Source organism: Petaurus breviceps, unplaced genomic scaffold (genome assembly GCF_028583685.1).
Source record: "Petaurus breviceps papuanus isolate PSGF00001 unplaced genomic scaffold, PetGlider_PUasm1.0 90849, whole genome shotgun sequence".
NCBI lineage: Eukaryota > Metazoa > Chordata > Mammalia > Diprotodontia > Petauridae > Petaurus > Petaurus breviceps.
In genome coordinates this window covers 17,775,926-17,799,184 of record NW_027187361.1, presented here as the reverse complement: position 1 = coordinate 17,799,184, position 23,259 = coordinate 17,775,926, and the positions used below count along the sequence as shown (strand labels likewise).

The 23,259-nt window shown below is 37.7% G+C and overlaps 2 protein-coding genes across 2 annotated transcripts in view; one reads left to right on the top strand and one right to left on the bottom strand.

Moving 5' to 3' along the window:
* NIPA2 (NIPA magnesium transporter 2) overlaps positions 1 to 14,513 on the top strand; it is a 31,245-nt gene extending 16,732 nt beyond the window's left edge. The window contains exons 2-6 of the mRNA XM_069072937.1: positions 2,976 to 3,206; positions 5,548 to 5,604; positions 7,318 to 7,408; positions 7,947 to 8,107; positions 8,835 to 14,513. Of these exons, the coding sequence (XP_068929038.1) occupies positions 3,068 to 3,206; positions 5,548 to 5,604; positions 7,318 to 7,408; positions 7,947 to 8,107; positions 8,835 to 9,469 (1,083 nt within the window). The 5' untranslated portion in view covers positions 2,976 to 3,067 and the 3' untranslated portion in view covers positions 9,470 to 14,513. The remainder of the gene's footprint in view (positions 1 to 2,975; positions 3,207 to 5,547; positions 5,605 to 7,317; positions 7,409 to 7,946; positions 8,108 to 8,834) is intronic.
* Positions 14,514 to 23,259, bottom strand: part of CYFIP1 (cytoplasmic FMR1 interacting protein 1) — a 174,961-nt gene continuing 166,215 nt past the window's right edge. The window contains exons 26-31 of the mRNA XM_069072936.1: positions 21,920 to 22,050; positions 18,619 to 18,691; positions 18,176 to 18,270; positions 16,974 to 17,212; positions 15,951 to 16,098; positions 14,514 to 15,285 (exon numbers count right to left, since the gene is read on the bottom strand). Of these exons, the coding sequence (XP_068929037.1) occupies positions 15,121 to 15,285; positions 15,951 to 16,098; positions 16,974 to 17,212; positions 18,176 to 18,270; positions 18,619 to 18,691; positions 21,920 to 22,050 (851 nt within the window). The 3' untranslated portion in view covers positions 14,514 to 15,120. The remainder of the gene's footprint in view (positions 15,286 to 15,950; positions 16,099 to 16,973; positions 17,213 to 18,175; positions 18,271 to 18,618; positions 18,692 to 21,919; positions 22,051 to 23,259) is intronic.

Below are 23,259 nucleotides of genomic sequence, written 5' to 3'. Positions count from 1 at the left end.
ATTTCACTTTTTAAGTGTCATCCTTCCTGTTAAATTGGTTTTGGTTAAATTTGTAAATTTGGTTAAATGGTAGATTCCACTGAATGACCATATTTTCCCCTGAAACATGACACTCAGTTTTGCTGGGTAGGTGATTCTTGGTTTTAATCCCAGCTCCTTTGACCCCTGGAATATCATATTCCAAGCCCTTCAATCCCTCAGTGTAGAAGCTGCCAGATCCTGGGTTATCCTGATTGTGTTTCTACAATATTCAAACTGTTTCTTCCTGGCTGCTTGTAATATTCTCTCCTTAATCTGGAAATTCTGGAACCTGGCTATAATATTCCTAGGAGTTTTCTTTTTGGGATCTTTTTCAGCAGCTGATCGGTAGATTCTTTCAACCTCTGTTTTGCCCTCTGATTCTAAAACATTAGGGCACTTTTCTTTGAGAACTTCCTGGAGGATGATTGCTAGGTTCTTACTTTGATCATGGCTTTCAGGTAGTCCAATAATTTTTAAATTATCTCTCCTGGATCTATTTTCCAGGTCAGTGGTTTTTCCCATGAGATGTTTCACATTGCGTTCTATTCTTTCATTTGTTTGGATCTGTTTAATAGCATCGTGATTTCTCATAAAGTCACTAGCTTCCCTTTGCTCCAATATAATTCTGAAGCAATGATTCTCCTCATTGAGCTTTTGAGATTCTTTTTCCATCTAGCAAATTCATTTTTTTTAAGGCATTCTTCTCGTTGCCTTTTTGAGCCTCTTTTGCCATTTGAGTTAGTCTATTTTTTAAGGTGTGATTTTCCTTAGGCTGTTGACTCTCATTTCATAATTTTCTTACATTGTTCTCATTTCTCTTCCCAATTTTTCTTCCACTTCTCTTATCTGCTTCTTAAGGTCCTCTATGGCCTGTAACCAGCTCTTATCTTCCTTGGAAGCTTTTGGTGCAGGAGTTCTGACTTCACTGTCTTCCTCCTGTTCATGCTTTGCTCCTTTTTGTCTCCAAAATAGGAGTCTAATGTTGGAATTTTCTGTCTGCTTTGTTTCCTTTGCCTGGTCATGTCGCCCCTCAGTCACTTGACCCCTGGGCTTTTTGCCACAGTAGGACTCTGCCACCAGACAGAGGAGCTTTTGTCCCAAATGCTGGGGTTTTCTCAGCTGCTGGAGGTATTAGATGGGTGCCTTCTCTGAGGTCTCCACATACTCTGGCAAGCTGGACACACACCTCAGAACCTCCACCCTAGATTGCAATCTAGATCCAAGCAGGTTAAAGCAAGAGGGATTACCCCTCAGACTGGTGCTTGGTCCCCCTACACTCTGCAGGCCAGGAGCTGAAGCTGCCACGTGGCGTTGGCTGGCTGTGCTGGCGCCTCAGCGGCAAAAGCCATGCACTCCCGCTTACTGGTCCCAAAGTCCAGACTGCACTGGCCTCTCACTTTGTCCTTAGCATCTAATGTGTTGATAAATCTGGAAATGGCCACAGCTGGTGCTAATCTGGAGTGCCTCCGGTTGGCGGCTGGTCAGGCCCGCTCTGGGGCTAAAGCCTCAGCGTGGGGCTGGGCTCCACTCACAGAGCACTGCGCTGGCCGATTCCTGCTGGCTTGTGGGGCTGTCCTCAGTGGGAGGTTAGCTTCTCTGTGTCATTTTGTGAGTTCTGCATCTCCAAAGTTTGTTTAGAGTCCCCTTTTTACATGGATTGGGGAAGGTGGAAGCCTGAGCCCAGCAGAGGTCCTGCTTCTACTCCGCCATCTTGACTCCGCCCCCCATTTGTATTTCTCTTAGACCACTCTGCTACTTCATATTTTGTTGGTATTCAGCCTCAGTACAAGAATATTAATTAGCTGACTTTCTATGAATCCTTAAGTTACAGCAGTAATACTTTTATTTCCATTTCTATTGAGTCATCACCTCTTTCCCAAGTATGAAGAGCATTTATTTATATTTATATTTATTTATATTTATATTTATATTTATTTATAGTCAGTATTTAACAGTGTATTCAAATATTTTTTGAATTCAGCTGTACCTGATAAAGGATCCTCACTGAAAAATACTAGGCAAGTAGTGGTCATTCAGTTCCTTCCTGCTTGATGATCTTAGGTCTTCCTGTGCCTGAAGGGAAATATGTACTACAATAGCATGTCCTTATTAGTTTATACATATAAAATAACTCACTTTACAGGACTTGATTTAATGTTTATTCATCTTGTCATGTTATTTATTTCTTTAAAAAGGAATCCTCAGACACTTAACACCAATACTAGCCATGTGACCTTGGGCAAGTCACTTAACCCCAGTTGCCCTCCCAAAAAAAGGATTCTACTTTGTTGGATCAAGAACATTGTTATTTAACTGTTCATGTCCACTGCGATTCTCTCTTGACATAATAGCGTTAAACATCACCCACAAACTCTTTATCTGACTGCTGCTGTAGATACTCCATTAAATCCTTTTTTTGTAGGCTAAGTTTCCATCTCTAATGAGCTTGCTTTCATTTTTCTCATTAAAAGCAAACATTTTATACAAAAATGAAGAAAAGTGGAGCATGGTAGCTTTTGCCTATCATCTCTGAGTCTGGGTGTCTTTTAAACTTGGGAATTCTGAACTCCAGTGAACTAAAACTGATTGGTTATCTGTACTGTCTAGCACCGGGATGGGTGAGCTCCTAGGAAAAGGGGACTTCCAGGCTGTGGCTGCCTAAGGAGAAGCAAGCCTGGTCTAGGTTAGAAAAACTCAATGTGGTCAGCTGTTCCTTTGAGGATCATTACTGAGCTAAAGCCTGTAGATGGTAATTTCGTTTCTAGCCTGGGTGAGATAGGAAGCTGTAGCCTCCAGAAAAAACAAAAGACCTTTCTTTTAGGATAGAAGAGAAGGTGTAGAATTTCTATTGTTGAATACTTTTTAAGTATCATACTTGTGGTTAGCTATGTTTGTAATAATTTATTTTTTTTTTAAGTTTTTTTCTGTTGTTTTTTTTGTGTGTGTGTGTTTAGAATTGAAGATTGTGTCACCTGGCCTTTAGTACCAGCAGTTTCTCTGTTCTGCGATCAATGTGATTCATCTGAATACTTCAGTAGTTAACGAGATGAGCCGGGATCATGGAAAATATGACTTTTATATTGGTCTGGGATTGGCTATGAGCTCCAGCATATTCATTGGAGGAAGCTTCATTTTAAAAAAGAAGGGTCTCTTACGGCTAGCCAGAAAAGGCTCTATGAGAGCAGGTAAGTTATGTGTGTCTTTTATGCTTTTTCCAAAGATTCACTCTTGACAAAATTATCTTGTAGGTTTGTAGGCTATTTATATTTAATTTTCTCTCCTCCCTTCCCCCAGTTTGGAATAGAGTTCTATATTGCTAACAGAATGAGAGGAATCAGCTTTGTAATAAACAAATATACCTCCCCCCCCCCAAAAAAAATGCATTGTCCTGAAACACAAAAATGTTATCCCTTCCTGCAGCTGCTTGCTTGGCTTCTTCACTTTCCCTTCTCTGTAAATTACAATGTTCCTAAGTACATAAGACCAAGAGAAGAGTTGTAGCGCCAGTGCAATACTCACAGCGCCAGTGGTCACTATAAATATGCCTGCATAGTGCCCAATTGAAAAATATAACAGACTCTCCATATAGAAGACAGAAACAAAACATTTAATCAGACACCCGAAAACAGAATCCCAGAACAAGTAAGCTGATTCCATCATACTTGCAGAGAAGTTAATAAGCCATAACAGCACAGAGAGCCACAGCATCCTTTAACCATCCTACACACCAACAATTACTTACAAACCTAACTGCCTTGGATGCATCCTGTCTTGCTGCTTTGACTCCCAACTTTCTGTGGTCTCTGCTCTACCCGTCAGCAAACTTTTCCCACCACAGGCTCCATGTGATTGTATTCAGCCTATTAGGGGACAGGGTATATTTTCTGAGCAGGAAAGGTCTTCAGATTCCCTTAGGCTTAAGGGACAGGGAAGATCTTCAAATTGCCATTACCATTACAAGAGTATAAGGAAGGAATTAGTGTCTTTATTGAAATAGTTCTGCTAATCCCCTTCTAATAGCTTAACACAAAACTTTCATTGATTTCTGCCTTGTTCATTCATGTACCTTTTTTTTTTTTAAAGCATTGATTGCATAGTTGTTATAGTCATTCTGATACTTTAGAAGATTAAGTCAGAAATTTTCATTTCTCAGACACTTGATAACATATAATTTGTAGGCCAGTGGGAAGATAGGTAGATGTAGCCAAATAAGATGGTAAAGAGTTCTCTAGACTACTCCAGGAATTTATGCTTGACTCTGTGCTGGTTAATTTTTGAATAAAGGCATAGATGGTTTGTTTATCAAATTTGCAGATGATCCGGCTGGGCTAGTTAAGTCAGAATCCAAAAAATATCGATAAGTTTTTGAACTAGATGAGTATAAGATGAAATGCATTAGGGAAAAATGGAGAGTTTTATACTTGAATATAAAATTTATCATTACAAGGTAAGGGAAGCAAAGTTAAGAAGCAGTTTTTCAGGGGGGAGAAGGGCAGGGACACAGATTTAGTGGTCTGCAAGATCAGTGAGTCAGCAGTATAGCCAAAAGAGGCATACTTCTAAGAAGAAGGAATCAATAGCCCTCCTGAACTCTGCCCTCTCTGGAATATTGTATTTTGCTTTGGAAACTACTGTGTAGGAATGACATTGATAAATTGAAGAGCATACGGTGGAGGTCACCCAGGATGGTGATGGACTGGAGAACTGGTATAAGTTGTGGAGGCCAGTTTAGGTTTGATTTCAGGAAAAACTTTCAAACAAGTAGAATTGTCCAGAAATGGAATAGGCTGCCTCAAGAGGTGCTGGGTTCTCCTTCCCTGGAGGCCTTCAAACAGAAACTAGTATGTTATTATGGGGAATTCTTTTGGTTAAATGTGGATTGGATTAGATGTCCCTTCCAATTTTCAAATTCTATTATTCTGTCAAATTTCCTTGCAGATTTGGGTTGTATAAAACTGGACCTATAATCATATTCTCTTCAGTGATAGTGAGATCTTGTGGGAAAATGGAGGAAAAAAACAAAAATGTCAAAGATGAAGAGAATTGTGATGATAAAAGTGAATGAGTAATTTTTATTTGAATTGAGAGAAATCTTTGAAAAAGCTTTCATGATGAATACATTTAATACACTTTTCCCAGTGAATATTTATATTTCCTTTTCCTAGAAGACCTCATTTTTAAAAAAATTTATTTTTTTAAAATTTGTTTACTTTTTGTTTACAACATTCAGTTCCACAATCCTTTGAGTTTCAAATTTTCTCCCCCTCCCTCTAAAACCTCATTTTAGAAGCATACTTTGATCCATTGTGATAAACTTTACCATATAACCTCATTTTTGCACTATAAATTTGACAACTTTTTGCATGTTTGTGAAAGAATATTTTGAAGATAGGAGTCTCCTTAATTATCAAGTGCCTTCCCCCATATTCCCCTTATTTTTTTACATATCCTTATTGATTGTGGTTAGAATGTTTAGAGGCTGATGATCTTCTAGAGATCTGAAAAATACTTTTTCTTCATTTCCAGGTCAAGGTGGCCATGCATATCTCAAAGAGTGGTTGTGGTGGGCTGGACTTCTATCAAGTATGTATTAAAGAAAATCGGGAAATACCACATTTCTATGTTCATATGTTTTTTACACCACCCCTGGATTATTAGCACAAATTTGAATGTAAAAATTTTTAATCTATCCTATTTTACTGCAGAATTAAAAGTTTTAAGATAACTTATTTTTTTACCCATTTGTATGTAGCAGATTATTATTTAACATCCTTCTCCCTCAGTATAAGGACAGGTATTCTTTGAGAGTAATTCCTTTGAAAATTTGATAGCTCTGTTATTTGTTGTTAAAATATTAGCAGCAACAGCATTGGTTGACTCAGAAAAATGTACTGCCATTTATTTTAATTGGTGGTATATTTTTCTTAACCATCCAGTCATTATTATTATTATATTCTAAAAACAAAGAAATATTCCGAATTTTGTTAGGGCACTTTAAAGAAGGAATTGAAAGAGAAGTCTTTTCGTCAGTGATTCTTTATCACAAGCTGAAATTGGTGATACTTTTCAGGTGTACTTTTAAGGGACATTCAAAGAACGGTGATTCGGAACGTGCAAGACATCTGGCGCTGAATGACTAGCTTTCTGTAATTTTATTGCCCCAAACTGGAACCAAAAGAAACCTTAAAATACATTTTACTAATGCCTTGTATTTTTGCATCAGCCGTTTTGGGAGTGGGGCTTCAAAACAAGCAGATGCCTTCCTTCAGATCATACCTTTCCTGGTAAACCCATCCATCTCACGCCCCTCCTGCCCCCCAAAAAGCAAAGCAAAACAAAACAACTCTCAAACAATAAAAACATCCAATACAGAGACCAGAGATGATGATGTAAGACATTAAAATGTGAAAATGAGTAACTTTTTTCAGCTGCTTCATTAAAAAAAAACTATTCCAGTCAAGTATATTACACCATACTATAGAGGTGTTAGACTTACTGGCTTGAAACTTCCTGGGAAATACTGAACAAAATAAATAAAAATAAAAATACAATAGAGATAATGTTAATTTGTAGGTTTTTTTAAGGGTTGTTTTTTTTTTTTTGGTTTTTTTTTTTTTTTTGTTTTTTGGAAGGCAATTGGGGTTAAGTGACTTGCCCAAGGTCACATGGCTAGTTTTTGCATTAAGTGTCTGAGGCCGGATTTGAACTCAGGTTCTCCTGACACCGGGGCCGGTGCTCTACTCACTGCGCCACCTAGTCACCCCTTTTTAAGTTAGTATATTATGGTCTATTTTATCCAGTTCTATTTTAGTTTGACACCACTATTATATACTATTGTCATCTGGTTATTACTAGTCAGATTGTTTCAGTTCGTTTTCTGTGTTTAAGAAAAAGTTTATTGTGCCTTAGGAGGTTTACACTGTTTGTATTTGTTTCACTCTAAGAACTCTATAATTAAAGTGTCTGTTACTTTTTGCACCCTAAATTTAGGCATTAACTTTACATTTTCTCTATATTATTTCAATGAAGCCCTTGGGTTACATATTGCTTTCTCCAGTGGTTTGGTGTATTGTCCCAGGAAGTTTGAACAAGGTCATAGGAAGCGCCAAAACTTAAATCAGGAGAATATTCAGAACGCCTAAGTAGGTGAAATAGTCCCCACTTAACATTTCATGAAGCTTAGGAGGTTCCTTGTATTACTGTCACATGTGAACGCAGGATGTTAGGGAGAATGCACAGCTTTGATCTGTGATGTTGAAGTTAACGTCTGGCTTTTTCTGAACCTTCGCCCTGCAGTGGGAGCTGGGGAGGCGGCCAACTTTGCTGCTTACGCATTTGCGCCGGCCACACTGGTGACTCCGTTAGGAGCTCTTAGTGTTCTTGTGAGGTAAGGACAGAAATGTCACATGTAAAATTTGTAGTAGTGTTTTCAAACTCCATTTTATTTAGTGTTTCATTTTGCTCATGAGTCTTCTGTTTATTAAGTAACAGTTGGGCTGTGTTTGTTACTGTTAGATCACTAATATTAAGTTAAAAGTCTTTGTATAAGCAGAAATCATTACAAGGGCCCAGTGGAAATCAGTATTTAGTGATCTTTAGTTTTACACAGGGAGAGCTTCTATAGATTCTGTAATCGCAAAATTTTAAGACTTTCAGCAGATTATTCATTTAATTTATTTCAACAAACATTTTAACTTTTCACCAAGTTAAATAATTCTCTGGAAGTATCGCTCTTGACAAGTAGCATTTTGTTTGGAAGGAGATATAAAATTATGGTGTGGTCATTCCTTAATTTCTATCAGTTCTCAGATTTTTCTCCCCCACTGTCTGGGTGGCTGTTTGTTTCACATACACTCAAAGGCTAGGAAGGTGAAAGATAAGCTAATAATTTTTAATATCTGGGATGATTGTTTTTTCTTTTATAGTGCCATCCTTTCGTCATACTTTCTAAATGAAAGACTTAATCTTCATGGAAAAATTGGATGTTTGTTAAGTATTTTAGGGTCTACTGTCATGGTAATTCATGCTCCCAAAGAGGAAGAGATAGAGACCTTAAATGAGATGTCTCACAAGCTGGGTGATCCAGGTAAGAAAAGATCACATAGAACAGTCTCCTTTTTGCATTGTTTTTCAGGTTCCATTTCAAATTTGGCCTTTACCTTGTGAGCAAATTCCATGTGATTTCTCTCATGGGTCATTTTTATGGAGCTGGTTCTATCCAATATTTGTGTGCTAATTGCTCCCTCTTTGCTATTTTGTTTTTATTGTTGTATTGGTATATATTCTGTTACTATGAAAAATGTGTCAGAATAGAGATGACCGTGCCAGGCCCTGAGGACAGATCATATTAGGAAAAATGGAATATACAAAGGCCTTGAGCTTTGTAACAAATCAACCCCTTTAGACAAATTTAGATTGTTCTTTATAAGACTGGATTAGCAATACAGCTATAACATAGATTGAGATATACGTTTTTGGGTTTTGCTTGTAACAAAAGTGTAATAAATTTTCCCTGTTGTAATAATGCTGAAAGCAGATCTAGAAATTTAATCTTCACTATAGAGTAATTGGCATCATGCAGTTGGAAACCCGGATTCTGGGCTGGCTCTGCTGTGTCATAACTTTGTGACCTGGGGCCAGGCACTTTACCTTGGAGACCTTCAATTTCCTCCTCTGTGAAATAAGTTGAATTACAGTTCTGTAGACTGAAATTGTTATGCCCTCTTTTTTCCTAGGCTATGTTACAAAATGCCAGAGGTGTCTCTCAGCACTTAACATTTTTAACTAACTATTACCCTTCTTCTCTCCTCCAGGTTTTGTGGTCTTTGCAACATTGATTGTCATTGTGTCCTTGATATTAATTTTTGTAGTAGGACCTCGCCATGGACAGACAAACATACTTGTTTACATAACAATCTGCTCCGTCATTGGAGCATTTTCCGTCTCTTGTGTTAAAGGCCTGGGAATCGCTATTAAAGAACTTTTTGCAGGGAAGCCTGTGCTGAGGCACCCACTATCCTGGATTCTGCTGCTAAGCCTTATACTCTGTGTAAGTACACAGATCAATTATTTAAACAGGGCCCTGGATATATTTAATACATCCATAGTGACTCCAATATATTACGTATTCTTCACTACATCTGTTTTAACTTGTTCAGCTATTCTTTTTAAAGAGTGGCAAAACATGCCTGTTGATGACATCATTGGCACTTTGAGTGGCTTCCTTACAATCATTGTGGGAATCTTTTTATTGCATGCCTTTAAAGATGTCAGTTTTAGTCTAGCAAGTCTGCCTGTGTCTTTTAGAAAAGATGAAAAAGTAGTCAACGGCAATGTGTCTAACTTGTATGAAGTCTTTAATAATAATGAAGGAAGCTTAACCTGCGGAAGTGAGCAACAAACTGGCGAAAACATCTCCAGGAGAAATGGAAATCTGATGACTTTTTGAAAATAGACATAATTTTTAAAGACTTAATCTGTAATTGTGTGGTTTTTTTTTTGGCTGTAAAATGAGCTTGTCTGAAAATAGAAGTTGTCATTTTAAATGCTGTCTAGAGACAATCTTTTTTTTAAATGGTTTCACTAATTTGGAAAACAAAATGACTTTTCTTATATATGAAGTGTAAGACAATTCACTAAGATGACCTAAATATGGTTGGTTTGGGTTTCTATTAACACTGCATAATTGTGTAATTTTAAATTTCAAATCTTTCATCAAAAAAAGCAAACAACTTATTGCACTGACAGTTTTAATTATAAAAATAAAAGGCTTTATTTCTTCATTGTTGATAAAGATTGAAATGAACACTTGTCATTTACCCAAGTGACAATGCATTAACATTTCCTTATGCTCCTTCCAGTGTGTGGAAGAATAAAATATTCCATTATAGTATCCTGTGGATTACACAGTTGTGACTCATGTTGGATGAGTCATGCATTAGTTTATAATTGACATCCATAGATTATGGGAAATGAGAAATGTAATTACTTTAATTTTGAAATATTTTGAATGAATCTTAAGTTAGGTAAAATGGATAATGAAATAGAATAATTTGGGGCTCAATTGTAAGGGGGATTTTCTGATATAAAGTTTGCCTTGTCAAGTGAATACAGCGTCCCTATAAAATATTTAGGTATTTATCAATGATTCAGTTACCACACTGAAAATACTTAATGTACAAACTTTAGGAATTTCTTTAAAATGCAGTTTAACGATTCTTCGCAAAAGTGTTTTCATTCCCTTGTGCCTTGCTAACCTTAAAGCATTATATGAATGTGAGTTATTTACCAATAATCTTGCATTTTGTACTATTAGTAATGTTCTATCATAGTACCAGTTATTTTGCACCGGAAGGACTTCTTAAATTCCTTAACTAATTGAGATTTATGTGGTAGTTTCATTCTCATAGTCAGAAACTTGAATGTTGTTTAGGATGTTATGAGGATGGGACTTCAGTTTCCAAAGGGTGCAGAACCTTAAATACATTTTTAAAGTTATATTTCCATGTAGCAGTTCTTATTAGGTCATTTGATATTCACAACTGTAGAGTGAGGGAGGCCTAACTATAGGTTAGGAAAGAGTTACTGGTTAAGTGAGGAAGCCAAGAATGTATCCAGTTTTCTTTTCCCTAAGCCATAAACTGTATTTTTGAAATAACTTTTTGAGAAACAAATTGAGAGAAGAAATGACTTTTCCAGAAACCAAAGGCCTGCAGAACTGATTTAACTACTGTCTTTGCCTAAGATTGTTTATAGAATTTAGAGACAACTTCTCAATCTAGTTTTCCTCATAACCAAATATATGATTCTGGAATTTAATTCCCTATTTTCTAATGTAAAATGTTATCATCTATAACTAGTTTTTTAAAAAATAATAATTTTGCTTGATAATGCTGAAAGTAGACAAAAGGAAAAAAAATTTGAATTAAATCTTTTTTCCAAATTGGTTAACTTTAGAGAATTAAGTTTTAGTCAAAAGAATTACTGCTTCTGTCATGTAAATTTTACAGGATTTAGGTTTATAATTGTTTAATCAGATGTATTTAGGAATAAATATTGCTGTCACTTGAAGAGCCTTCATGAACACTATTCACAAATATCTATGGCAATGTTTCTAGGAATATTTTTTCTTTAATTTTTAAAACGCATTTATTTTGGAATCTTTTTTCATTTTCAAGTTAACAGCATAACAAAAGAAACTACCTGATTTAATATTTATAAGTGATACCAATTTGAAATTTAAAGTCAAAATCCCTCAAATTTACATAGCTGTTCAGAGACCCCAGATACCATCCAGTCTAAGGTATATAGGAAAAGAATCCCCTTTTACAGTGTACCCAATTAAGTCATTATTCAGCTTTTGTTTGAAGACCTGGAGGAAGGGAAGTGTCCATTCCACTTTTGGTTAGCTCAAAGTGTCAGGAATCCCCCCCTCCCCATATCCAGCCTTAAATGTTCCTAGTTCAGCCCCCTGAGGTCAAACTCCAAGAAATCTTAATTCCTTTTCCACATGGCAGCCTTTCAGATTTAATCAGATTGAATTACATTCTCTTCCCAATTAAACATCCCTGATTACTTCCATCACTTCTCTTTTGTCATGAACATAAGGCTTATCACCATCCTGGTCTCCCTTTTCTATACATTCTATCACTTATCTGTCCTTCCTAAACTGAGCAGGTCTTAACAAGGGCAGAATATAAGTGGATTGTCACTTTTTTATGCATGCAAATTATGCTTCTCTTAATGGAGTCCATGTTAATTTTTTTTTTTTTTTACCACAGTAGCTTTCTTGTCTGCCATTTGTATCACACTGTTGATGTGTGTTGAGCTTATTGTGGTTCAGTAAAATCTCCAGATCTTTTTCAAACTGCTACCTAAATTATACCTCCCTGACTTTGTAAGTATGATGTGGATTTTATTTTGTACTCTAGTGTGAGGCTTTATGTCACTCCTCACTCTCTTAAAATACAGTTCAGCTAAGTGTTCCAGCCTAGACAGATCATTTTTAAATTTTAATCTGTCCTCAAGGACTTTGGCTATCCTTCCCATTTCTCTTACCTGGACATTTTATTAGGCTGTCACCTGTGCCTTGGTCCTAGCCATTCTCAGTTGATGTGAATCGTTAACAAACATTTTTTGGGTTATGACTTTTTAGAATACTTACTTGTACTGCCAGCCCATAACTCTCCATATTTTCTATAGCAGCATGAGAATTTTATTACATGTTTTTCCTAGGATTTAGGCAAATATATAGCATTTTCCTGATTTAACAATCTACTAATAGGAAATAAGGTAAGCTATTACTGATGAAGTCATGTGGGCCCTTTGATTTTAGAATTTTCTCAAGAATTAAAGTAGAACTTGGTGAGCCGTTGTTTTCAGTTATCTCTTCTCTTTTGGAAAATGAGGACAGCATTTACCTTTCTCCAGCCTTGAGGTATTCCTGATTTCCACAGCCGTTCGGACAGTGGCTCAGTAATTTTATGTCAGTCTTTTCATAGTACCTGAGGGTATAGTTCTTTTCAGCCAGGTGACATGAACTCATCAAGAATAGCTAGGTGCTGCTTCCTTGCTCTCTCCTTCTTTGAGCATCAGCTCCCTTTTAGCTTCCTTTCCAGTCTAAAGGTCATGCTCCTTGGCAGAGAAAAATAAGCATAATAAAAAGTGAGTGTCTCTGCCTCTTCTGTACTCTCAGCTACTGCTCTGTCACACTGCAGTTAGTTGACACAGCTTTCCTTTGATCCCTTTCTTTCCCAGTATAGCTAATGAGAAACACATTTTCTTGTCCTTTTTCTTGCTGGCCTCAGCTTATTTTGAGATTTCTCATTCCCAGTGCTCTTCTTCAAGGATTGCTGTGCTTTTGTCTTCATTTTAACTGCCTTTGCTTCTGTTCCCTACCTGTCCCACCCACCCCCAAATATAAGTTGGCAGTGAGTGCATATACTTCTCCAGTTTCTTTAGCAAGCTCTTAATTTTGTCATATCATCAGGATTTTATTATTTAGAATGTCTCGTCCCTCTAGGATTAACTTTCCTTGTTGTATTTCAGGCCATTGGATCCTAACTAGCTGTCCTTCCCATTAAATCTTTGAAATCTGTTTTCCTTAAATATTAGATCAGATGTCAGTCAAAAGTCTCTTACTTCATTTACAAACTTTAATTGGTGAAAATGAGGACCTTCTTGAGCAGTGGTGTCAAACTCAGAAACAGAGTTCACTAATCTCTATATAAAAGATTGTGGTGGGCAATATTAACTAGTTTTAAAATGTAATATTATGTGTTGTATTTTATTGAATATTTCCCGATTACATTTTAATTTGGTTCAGGCCACAGTTGTAGGGTTTTGTGGCCACGTCTTGACGCCTCTGTTCTAGATGGGTGACCACTTCCAGGGTAGTTTCTCCTTGTTTTATGACAGTCAGATCCAGAATCAATTTCATCCTAAAGGAAACCATCATTAAGGTAAGCTAAGAAATTGAGACTTCTTTTAAAATGTAGAGGGAGCTACACTTAACGTTTAGCTAACTATGGATAATCATCAGTACTTTTATCCTGCCTGGATAGCTTTTGTCATCTGTTTCTTGAAGTTCTAATCTGATAGTCTAGTGCAGACAGGTGGGAAACCTGCAGCCTCTACATCCTTTGGATTTATTCTGTGAAGTTTGAATTCAAAGGGCTGTACTTGAGGACCTAGAGGGCCACAGATTTCCCCCAGATTACTTTTCTTTGTGCCATCATTTGACTTTCAGCATGTTTTCCCTCTCTGGTTCCTTGACTTCACACGAGAATATGTATTTTAACCACTTTAACCTTCCCTTTTACTCTTTCTTTAAAAAAAAAAAAACTATAGTCACCCTAGTCCAGGCATGGTCTAATTCTGCAAGTTTCAAAGATAGCTGTAGGTCAAATTTTCTTCCTTGCATTTTAAATTTTACTTCATCTTACTTGTGAGTACATCCCCACCAAAAAAAAAAAAAAAAAACCCACAAAAACAAAACTTCAGAAATTGTATGGTAATCACACCCTTCACACTACAAACTAATCTTTGTGATGACCAATAGCATGTGGCTCAACTGTCTTCGTACATAAAAAGCAGGCTTGTATGTTTCAGTTATAGTAATTGGTACCAAAAGCATAAAGCCAGGACATGTGTTTCCATTCCAACATGTGGCACTCTCTTAATTTGTAAGATGCTAAACATAGATGAATTTGTTCCTTCAAGTACTTGAAGATTTGACTGTGTTTTCCAATTTCCAAAGGCAAGAGACTATAGGGAATTATGCTGTTGACATTCTGTATTTTAACATTTTACACTCAAATTTGTTGTGAAGTAACAAGCTGTGAACTTGCCTCCTATGGAACAGGCCTAAAAGTGAAAGCATGAGTCCCAGACTCATTCTGTGACCTCCAGGTCAGCTGGGCCTCAAAAAGGGGTGAAATGCACCTAGGGTTTTGTTAAACTGGATGTTTTAGTAAATGAACTGTGAAACAAAATCATGATTCATTAGTTTTATTTCCATAACTTTAAATCATACCTTTCACATACTACATTTTGACAGTTCTATAGGGGAGGGAGAAATAAGGAAGTAACCACCTGTGGCAAGAAAAAGCAACGACTAAAGAAAGCATTCATGAAACACCACCAGAAAATCTTAACGCTAAAAAATAATGGAGTGTGTAGTTTTGTTCTAATACATAGACAATTTTATTACAATTAGCTGGTATATAAAGTGTTTTTCACCCAATCCACAATTCCTTTCACCTTCCTTGAACACTGACAACTGATAAATAAATTAACTCAACAGCCTCCTCTGTATTAGCTGCTGGGACTGTCAGCTGAAGGACTTCCCAAGAAAGCCATTACTTTTCTCAGACTTCTTAATTTCCAAAAGCATATAAAATTTTAGTCTAGAAAAATAAGTATAGATTGTATAAAATTAAGCTTTAGATTGAAATCAAAAGAGCACCACCTTTTTAACAAGCACAAAAAAAAATACTGAAAAATATTTCCTAAACTCTAGCTATTTTAAGGAGGGAAAAAGAAAGCATGCTGCTGTGATTTACTGGAACCACGTGAAAGATTTGACAAGCTGTACATCCCTCAGGTGCTGGCCAGAGACTGGTGTATAGGGGGTTGGAAGCAGCGCACATGCTCAACAGGAGTGCTTTCTCCATCACCAGATTTCAAGTACTTGTCCAAGATAGTGATTATTTCATCATTTAAGATCTGGAACTTTCGGATTCTCTCAACCATCTTCTTCAAAGGCTGGAAAAATTCCACATTAACAGTGTCATGATTTAAAAGTCACATTTGAATATTTAAGCCAGACCTGCACAACTTGGCAGTAAGTAGGGGCCAAAATTAAAATAGGCTAAACTTCCTCAGGCCACAGATAGGTTAGACTAGAGACAGACTGATGATGGCTGGTTGTCAAGGATCACGTGACAAGCAGAGAGTGTGCATGCAGCCCACGGGCCGTATGTTGTACAGACCTGAGTTAAACCTTTCATAGTCTCCCATAAGTGGTTCAAAATCTCTCCTGGCACGAGTACAAAGTATACTGTTAGAATGAAAACTGTTTGAAACAGTATACTTACAGAGGCAGTGACTGCTGGTGCTGGGAGAGGATTTTGATTCATCATTCTAACAGATGGTAGTTCTGAGGTCCTCTTTATGGAGTGGAAAGAGGGGGCGGCTATAGTTGGCCAAATTTACTGTGTCCCTCCCTCTTCTCCTAAGAGTTTTGCTTAAACCTTTTCCACCCATATCTTTTCATTTAACAGCACTTCCATTCTGGTAAAAGTGAAGCAAGAAAAAAAATCCTGTTTTTCTCTAAAAAGGTTATATCTATATGGATGTTAGGAATCCCACTCTGCCAAAAACTATACTTTCTGTGTAACTTCTGTGTGGGGGAATCCGCTCCAACATACCACATTCTTTATCACTTCATCTTTGCCATCGTGTTTTTGTACTTTAAGCAAATGGTAGCAGAAGTCCAGCACGTCAAAGCGACGCTGTTGTCCCAGAAGCACGATAATCATGCATCCAGCCCAGTGAAGCCCATCTCCAAAGCACTGTCTGAAAAAAAAAAAGTCACAAAGTATAATTGAGCTTTACAAGTACATAAAATGGGGCAGAGCTGGGATGAGATTTAAGACAAGATTTCTGTTTAACTAGCTGTGTGATTACGGGCAAATCTTTGAGCCTCAGCTTATTGATTTACGAACATTTCACTGGGTTACTCACAGGCTCAAAGGATAATTATGTAAAATACTTTCTGTGATCTTAGGCATGTTCACCTCTCAGTTTCCTTTTATATTATATCCTATACATGAAAGACACTGGCTCAGATGATCTCTTAAGTCCCTGTCAACTGTTCTCTTTAGAATGGAAGGCTTATTGAAATCACCTTTTCATATCTGTGATAGCATTGCTCTAAGAAAAACGGTAAGTCCCAAAAACATCAGTTTTCCATTAAAAAATTTTAAAACCAGTAAAGGAAGCTTGCAAAGAAGATAGTTTTCCTAGCATTCTTCTAAACTCTTTATCTTCAATACCATGTCCTTGTTTAAAGATCTGAAAGTGGTTTTTAACTTCATTGACTTAAAATAGCTAGCTTAGAATTGGTATAGTGCTTTTGTCCCTACCTTCTGCTCAGTGCCTGGTGTTTAACTGGCTAAACGCTATCTTTAAAAGCTATAAAAGATATCTTGTTTCTTCAGTTTGGAGATTTAGGCCTTCCTCTCTGAAACATGTCTTAGCTGAGGTCCTAAGGACCTTAAATGGTGAGGGTTAAGTGAACCTAAATGAATATTCTAATACTCTTAACCTTTATAGCTCCAGTTCATCATGATGTGGGAATAATGATGATCACTCTGGAAACCTCTCATTATGCTGGACATCCTGTCATCTGGCTTTTCCAAAATAGGAGCAGGCTGAAATTTAACACTTACTCTACAGTGAACTCATGTGTTCCTACAGGAATACAGTACACAAATTGCATGGCACTCCAAAGCCTGTGAAATTCCACACATTCATCCACATGCATGACCCCATTGCTTGGCAGAGGTCCACGCCAGATGGGATCATCTAGGAATGTCCGAATCCGGGTCAAGATCACTTCAAACATAGATAAACCACAGCAGAGACGTTCCTTGGTCAGCAAATCTCCTTCTCTTGCTATTGCAATTTGCTAGTATACCAAAAAAAAGCAATGACTTTTAGATACAATAAGCATGTTTTTTGACTCAGCCTCCCTCTCCTCCCATTTAAATACAGCAATAGAGAAAAAGTGGGACTTAAAAATCATTAACTCCTTTAAACTCATTGGGGTACATTTTTATCAGATAGACAGGTTCTAATATCTACCTAAAGGGTATTCAATAAATCTGCTACCAAGGAAGAATTTTACTATGTGGTCTGCAACTAAGTTCTCCCCTCTAGTCTTACAAGTAACATAAGCACTAGAACTGTATATTTGGAGATGCTGCTATTGCTAATGACTTTTATTTTTGTACATGCTTATAGCTGAAAAGCCTGTTGTGTGACTCAACATTCCCCTTCATGCTAGAAGTACATCAAGACTGCCCTTTGGGTTTGAGTTGGTCAGTACAGTTTCAATGTACACATGTGGGACAGTGACTCAAGACCCTGTCAGCTCACAGCCTGTAAAAAGCCACCTGTTTCTTATTGTTGCGGCCCAGACATATTTGTATATGCCTTCTTTTGCTTCACAGGCCATAGTTCTATTCTAGACAATAGAAATTAGTCCATCATTAAAATGCTTTGCTTTAAGTAGTTTGTTTAACACAACTTTTTCTTACACCACACAGAAAATAATCTGGATACCTTGTTATCCTTTTTATATTTCTTTGCCTCTTCTAATTCTTATATCAATCAACTGGCAGCACATGCCCTCAATTGGTATCATTCACCGTCCTGAAAAAGGGTGTTATTTTTCTACATCCTGTTTTTTCCTTTACTCCATGTAATGTCAATGACAATAATATAACATTTACATAGACACCATAAAATACAGCATACTCTATACTCATGATCTTTTTAGTAACTATACATGGTTGGTGGGGGGGGGGGGGAATAATGGCTTGTTTTCTCATTTCCATACGACTCAGTTATACCCCAAACAGCTACATACCTGAGGTGTCCCCAGTCTCTCAATTAAAGGAACAAGATGCAGTGGAGCATATTTTGATTCTAATCTTTTCATTTTTGCATCAAGCCTTTCACCTTCTGTAACAACAAGCACAAAATATACACATGTCATATCCTATCATATCCTGGGGGATGGGAAGTATATAACTTGTAAGCAAATAAAATAATGCAACAATGGTTTTCATCTTACTGAATATTTGTGTTTGCTTCTGATTGAGTAGGTGAACATCACACTCAAGAACAAAGTTATGTTCACAGCTGCCACACACACTGAAAACCATCCAATTTCAGACAAAAGACTAACTTAGGGGTTTGAGCCTTCTGCTTGTATATATGTACTGTCAACTGACCTTACCTGGAAAAGACAGCGATGACCTTAACTGAATAGTACTGGCCAAAAAAGAACCAAAAATGCTTCATTCTTACCTTTGACATGAACCCTTGGCAAGATGTTCTGGAATGGAGCCGCGTGCAACAGATCACACACCTCTTCTAAGGACTAAAACCGGCAAGAGAAAGACAACTTAGGGAGAAAATGGTCTCTTAACTTGAGCAAGACAAAAATGTTTTTGAATGCTCAAGACCAATTGCTGCTATTTACAAAAATCACACCAGAGGGCACTGATCCCACAGTAAACAAGGATGGGCTTAGTACAAGCACAAGACTTAAAGAGACATTGTATGAGTGAGTCTACTCTGTCTGCTCATGTAGAATGACTCACTTCAATGACAGACACAGGCAACAAATAAGTCTGTTTTAAATCCAGGAAATGCCGACCTCCCAGGTTTTTCCCAGAAGAAAACTAGGGTTTCTTAAAGCCTCCCTCATACTTCAACCAAAAAAGAAATGAGCATCATGGCCTTGAATAGGGTGAGGGATTGATTAAAAGCAATAACTCACATTTCTTCAGTGCTTCTGGGATTACAAAACACTTTCTTCAAAACTACCTAGTGAGATAAAGAGTACAAATACTCTCCTCAAGGAAGAGGAGACTGATACTAAAAAGTTAAGTGACTTGCCCAGAGTCACTGTGTTCATTCTGTTACACCACGTGGACTAAATTACCTTATAGAAACAAAAGTTGAAATAACCATCTCCTATATCTTCCATAAAGAAGTAAATATCTCAGAATATTGTAAGTTAAGAGAAACTTTAAATAAAATCACAAAAAAGCAATAACCATCCAGTAAGATAACAAACCACCGAGAAAGCAGGAGTCATGCCTCACTTTTTCTCCCCGAAATTTTTAGCATAGTGCTTGGCCTATCTGGATTCAGTCTGGGCCCGTGATTGGGAGGCAGGGGCTCCTTCCTAAAGAAACTCCTATACTAATTCAGATGAGAAACTCTGCTCTTACAGTTTTGTAGAGGTAGTTGCCTGGGGACACTGAGAGGTTAAGGGACTTGTTCAGGGTCACAGCCAGTATGTATCAGAGGCTGGACTTGAACCAGTGTCTTCCAGAGGCAACTTTTTATCTGCTATACCATGGTGCCTTTCACTTTTCATAAAGTAGACAAATAAGAAATATTCACTGAATCATATTTATTAGTTTTATCAGGTATGATCAGTGTCAACCCGGATAAATAAATAGTGGGCTGAAATCTTAATTGACAATTCAAGTAACATCTGAACAAGAACCCAGCTCTCCCACTAACCCCTAAGCTAAACAAAAGCAGCAGTAAACTCAGCTGTTTCAAACAATTTCAAAACCTAAAAATGAGCAAATGCACTTTTTTTTTTTAAAGCATTTGGGGTTAAGTAACTTGTCCAAGGTTATACGGCCAGTTTTTATTTTTGTGTGGGTGTTAAGTATCTGAGGCCAGAACCAATCCCGGGTCCTCCCGAGTCCAGGGCTGGTGCTCTTACTGTGCCAGCCAGCCACCCCATGAAGTCCTATTCTTAAGCACTGGAAAAGTCACTTGAATTCCTGTGTCAGTTCCCATGCATCAGTTTTCTGTTGTTTACCATCTGCCTAGAGAAAATTCATTGGAGGCTTAAAAAATAAATGAATGGGGCAGCTGGTTGGCACAGTGAATAAAGCACCAGCCCTGGAGTCAGGAGGACCTGAGTTCAAATCCAGCCTCAGACAGTTAACACTAGCTGTGTGACTTTGGGCAAGTCACTTAACCCCAATTGCCCTGCCAAAAAAACAAAACAAAAAGAATGAAAAACCATGTCAGGTGCTTGCTGTGTAACCAACAACTGTGTTAAACATGAAATGAAAAAAAGACAGTCTTTTCTGGAGGGGCTAATTCCAGTAGGGGCAGGCAACACTCATAAGAGGTCAGGAACAAGGCAGATGGCAAGACCCTCTGGAGTCCTTAGGGTGTGCCAAGAGAACAAGCAGGGAAGTTTCCCTCATCTCTGGAAGACTTCCAGCTGGAGACTCCCAATCTTGCCATTTCCCCAAGTGGCTGTTCCATTGGCCAAGAAGGAGAAGCGAAGGGAAGGGTAGCTCTGCTGGTGACTTTTTTCTGCCTGGCTAGGTCTGGGTGGGCCCAGAGAGCCGAGGGGATGCAAAAGATGTTAAGAAGCTGCTAGAAAGATTTAATTTGCGTTAGGTTATAATTTGAAAGCCTGAATCTGAGCTCTGAAATGACAGATGATGTGGGTCTTTTTTTTTTTTTCTTAAATCGGTAATCTAATACCACGTGACAACCAACTAAATGAATTGCTACCATCACAAATGCCGTAAGGCTGCTCAAATAACATGAGCTCCTTGACACACACGTGCAACTGAGAAAAATTTTTTATTTCTCTTCAAGGTTCTAAGTTCTACGGTCCTACAATTCTTCAGTATAAAAAGTGGTCCTGTCTTCTGGTTTTCCTTCTTTAGCTGAGGCAATCTTGGCAGTGTAGTTCTAGTTTTAAAAAAAAAGATCCTGGACAAAGAGGAGCAAAATTCGACTTTTAAGCTGACTTCTGTTACTGTGAATACACATCACCTAACCTTTCTGTAATGGTTTACCCAGCCATAAAAACCCTAAGCTTCTTTGAGAATAATGATGGACCTGTACTCTCACTTTTATACCAAAGTGCATTCCCAAAAAGTTGCGTGAAAAAAGAATTTTTATAAATGATGTTTGGAATACACTAGTGGAGTTTGCTACTTTAAAGGAACCCTTTTATAATATAAATGATCACTGCCTAACTTATCTGGCTTAAAATAGAAATGTAAGAAATATTGATGTTTCTTAAAGTGAAGCACACTTTATTCCTGGCTAGACAGACTGAAGTGAATTAACCTGGGTCATAACCATTTCTCTCTCTACTCCCACTGCCCTAGTCAGGCCCAACCTCTAAGCCTTGTCTTTTTTATCCACTTTCCAACCTCCAAGTTAGAAATTTGTAAATTCCTTGAGGGTAGTGTTTTCATTTTTGTTTTTGTAACTCTAGGACAGTGCAGCTCAGAGGAAGTACTCAAAGCTTGTTGAGTTATAACACAAAATTCTTCAATGTCTGTGGGCACCAATTATGATAAGTTAATTACCATTCTATGAACATATTAAAGTAATTCAAAATATTTTATTTACAAGGCCCCCTCCCCCCTAAAACAAAAGCAAACAAAATACTCTGCAAAGAATCTTTCTTTTCCAATTTGGGGGCCAGAGGGGGTGAGTTTGGAAGGATTAAAAAAAAAAATCTGACTTCTAAGACTCTGTAAAACTAATGAACAGTGTCAAAGTTTTATAAATTTTAACTCGGATGACAATCCTGAACACTCACCAAACTCTGCTCTATGAGGAGACAAAAGAGGACGGCATTTCCCACTTCCCTTAGGTTCTGGAAGCAGACCGTCTTCAGTTCTGCATATTCGACAATGTCCTTCAGCTGATGGTGAAAGAACTCCAGGATTCCTGGGATTGTAAAAAAGCCAGTCATCATTGGAAGGAGGGAAATGAATGCCCCCAAACCACCGTCCCATGTATCCCCTAGAATACACACATACACACGCACACATTAGCCATGAGGTTTACATGCTTCTAGGGATGTTCTGTTGGGATACAGGAGTGTAATACACAATGCAGTTTTCTAAATTTCTCTCTATAAATGATTTTTCTTGATTAGCCCTCGTTTTTTCCCCTGGTAGGGATCTTTTTCATATATTCTGTACTAAGTGTTACTTAAGCCCAAATCTTCAAAGTTCATCTTTACTTCAAAACTACACAACTCTGAGCAGTCCCACGTCCTCTCAGAAGAGGCCCAAACCCCTACTTAGGTGAGATCACCAAGTCCATTCAACTTGAGCTTTCCTTCACCCCCTAGAAAGCAAACAAAATCCTCGTTTACTCTACTTCCTTTTTACTCCAATTTCACCATCTTTTTGTCGAGACTAACCCCTCCACATTTGCCTTGCCTTTATGCATCTTTAATCTTCCTTCCTTGCCTGTCTCCTTCCCTTCTGTGTGCAGACATACTCAAAGCCCTAATTATCTTAAAAAAAAAACCAAACTTCTTGACCCTGACATATTCTAAAGGTATCATTCTCCTCCCCCTCACCTGCCAATCTCCTAGAAAAAGCAGACTGCACTCAATGCCCACCACTGTGCAATTTGGATCCTCTTTTGACTGCTGAAAAAGATCTTTGCAAGTTCATTAATGCTCTCCTTATTGTGGAATCTCAGGGTTTTTTACCAAGTTTACTGATGCCTTTTGTCTTTACCCTGGTCACTTGTACTTCTACAGTAAACCTTCCTGTTTTACAAAAGAAAAAGAATGGCCAGGAAAGCCATCTTATCGACTGCATCTGATGCCATGTTCCAGCTCTGGTGTTCCCCACCTCTCAATGAAAGGTGGAAAGGTATGTTTCTTCAAATCTCTAGGAGCAGAACGAGCCCGTATAACTATGTCGTGTTAGTGTTCCCTTCTGTGAGGCCGTGTTTATGGTTTTATTGATTCTTGCTTATTTTACTCTCTATCAAGTTCACACATCTGCCCCATGTTTCTTTGATTTCCTTATGTTTATATGAAATACTATTCTATTATATTCATGTGACAATTTGTTTAGCCATACCCCCGCCCCCCCCCCCCCCCTCCCCTTTTTTTTTTTTTTTTTTTTTTTTTTT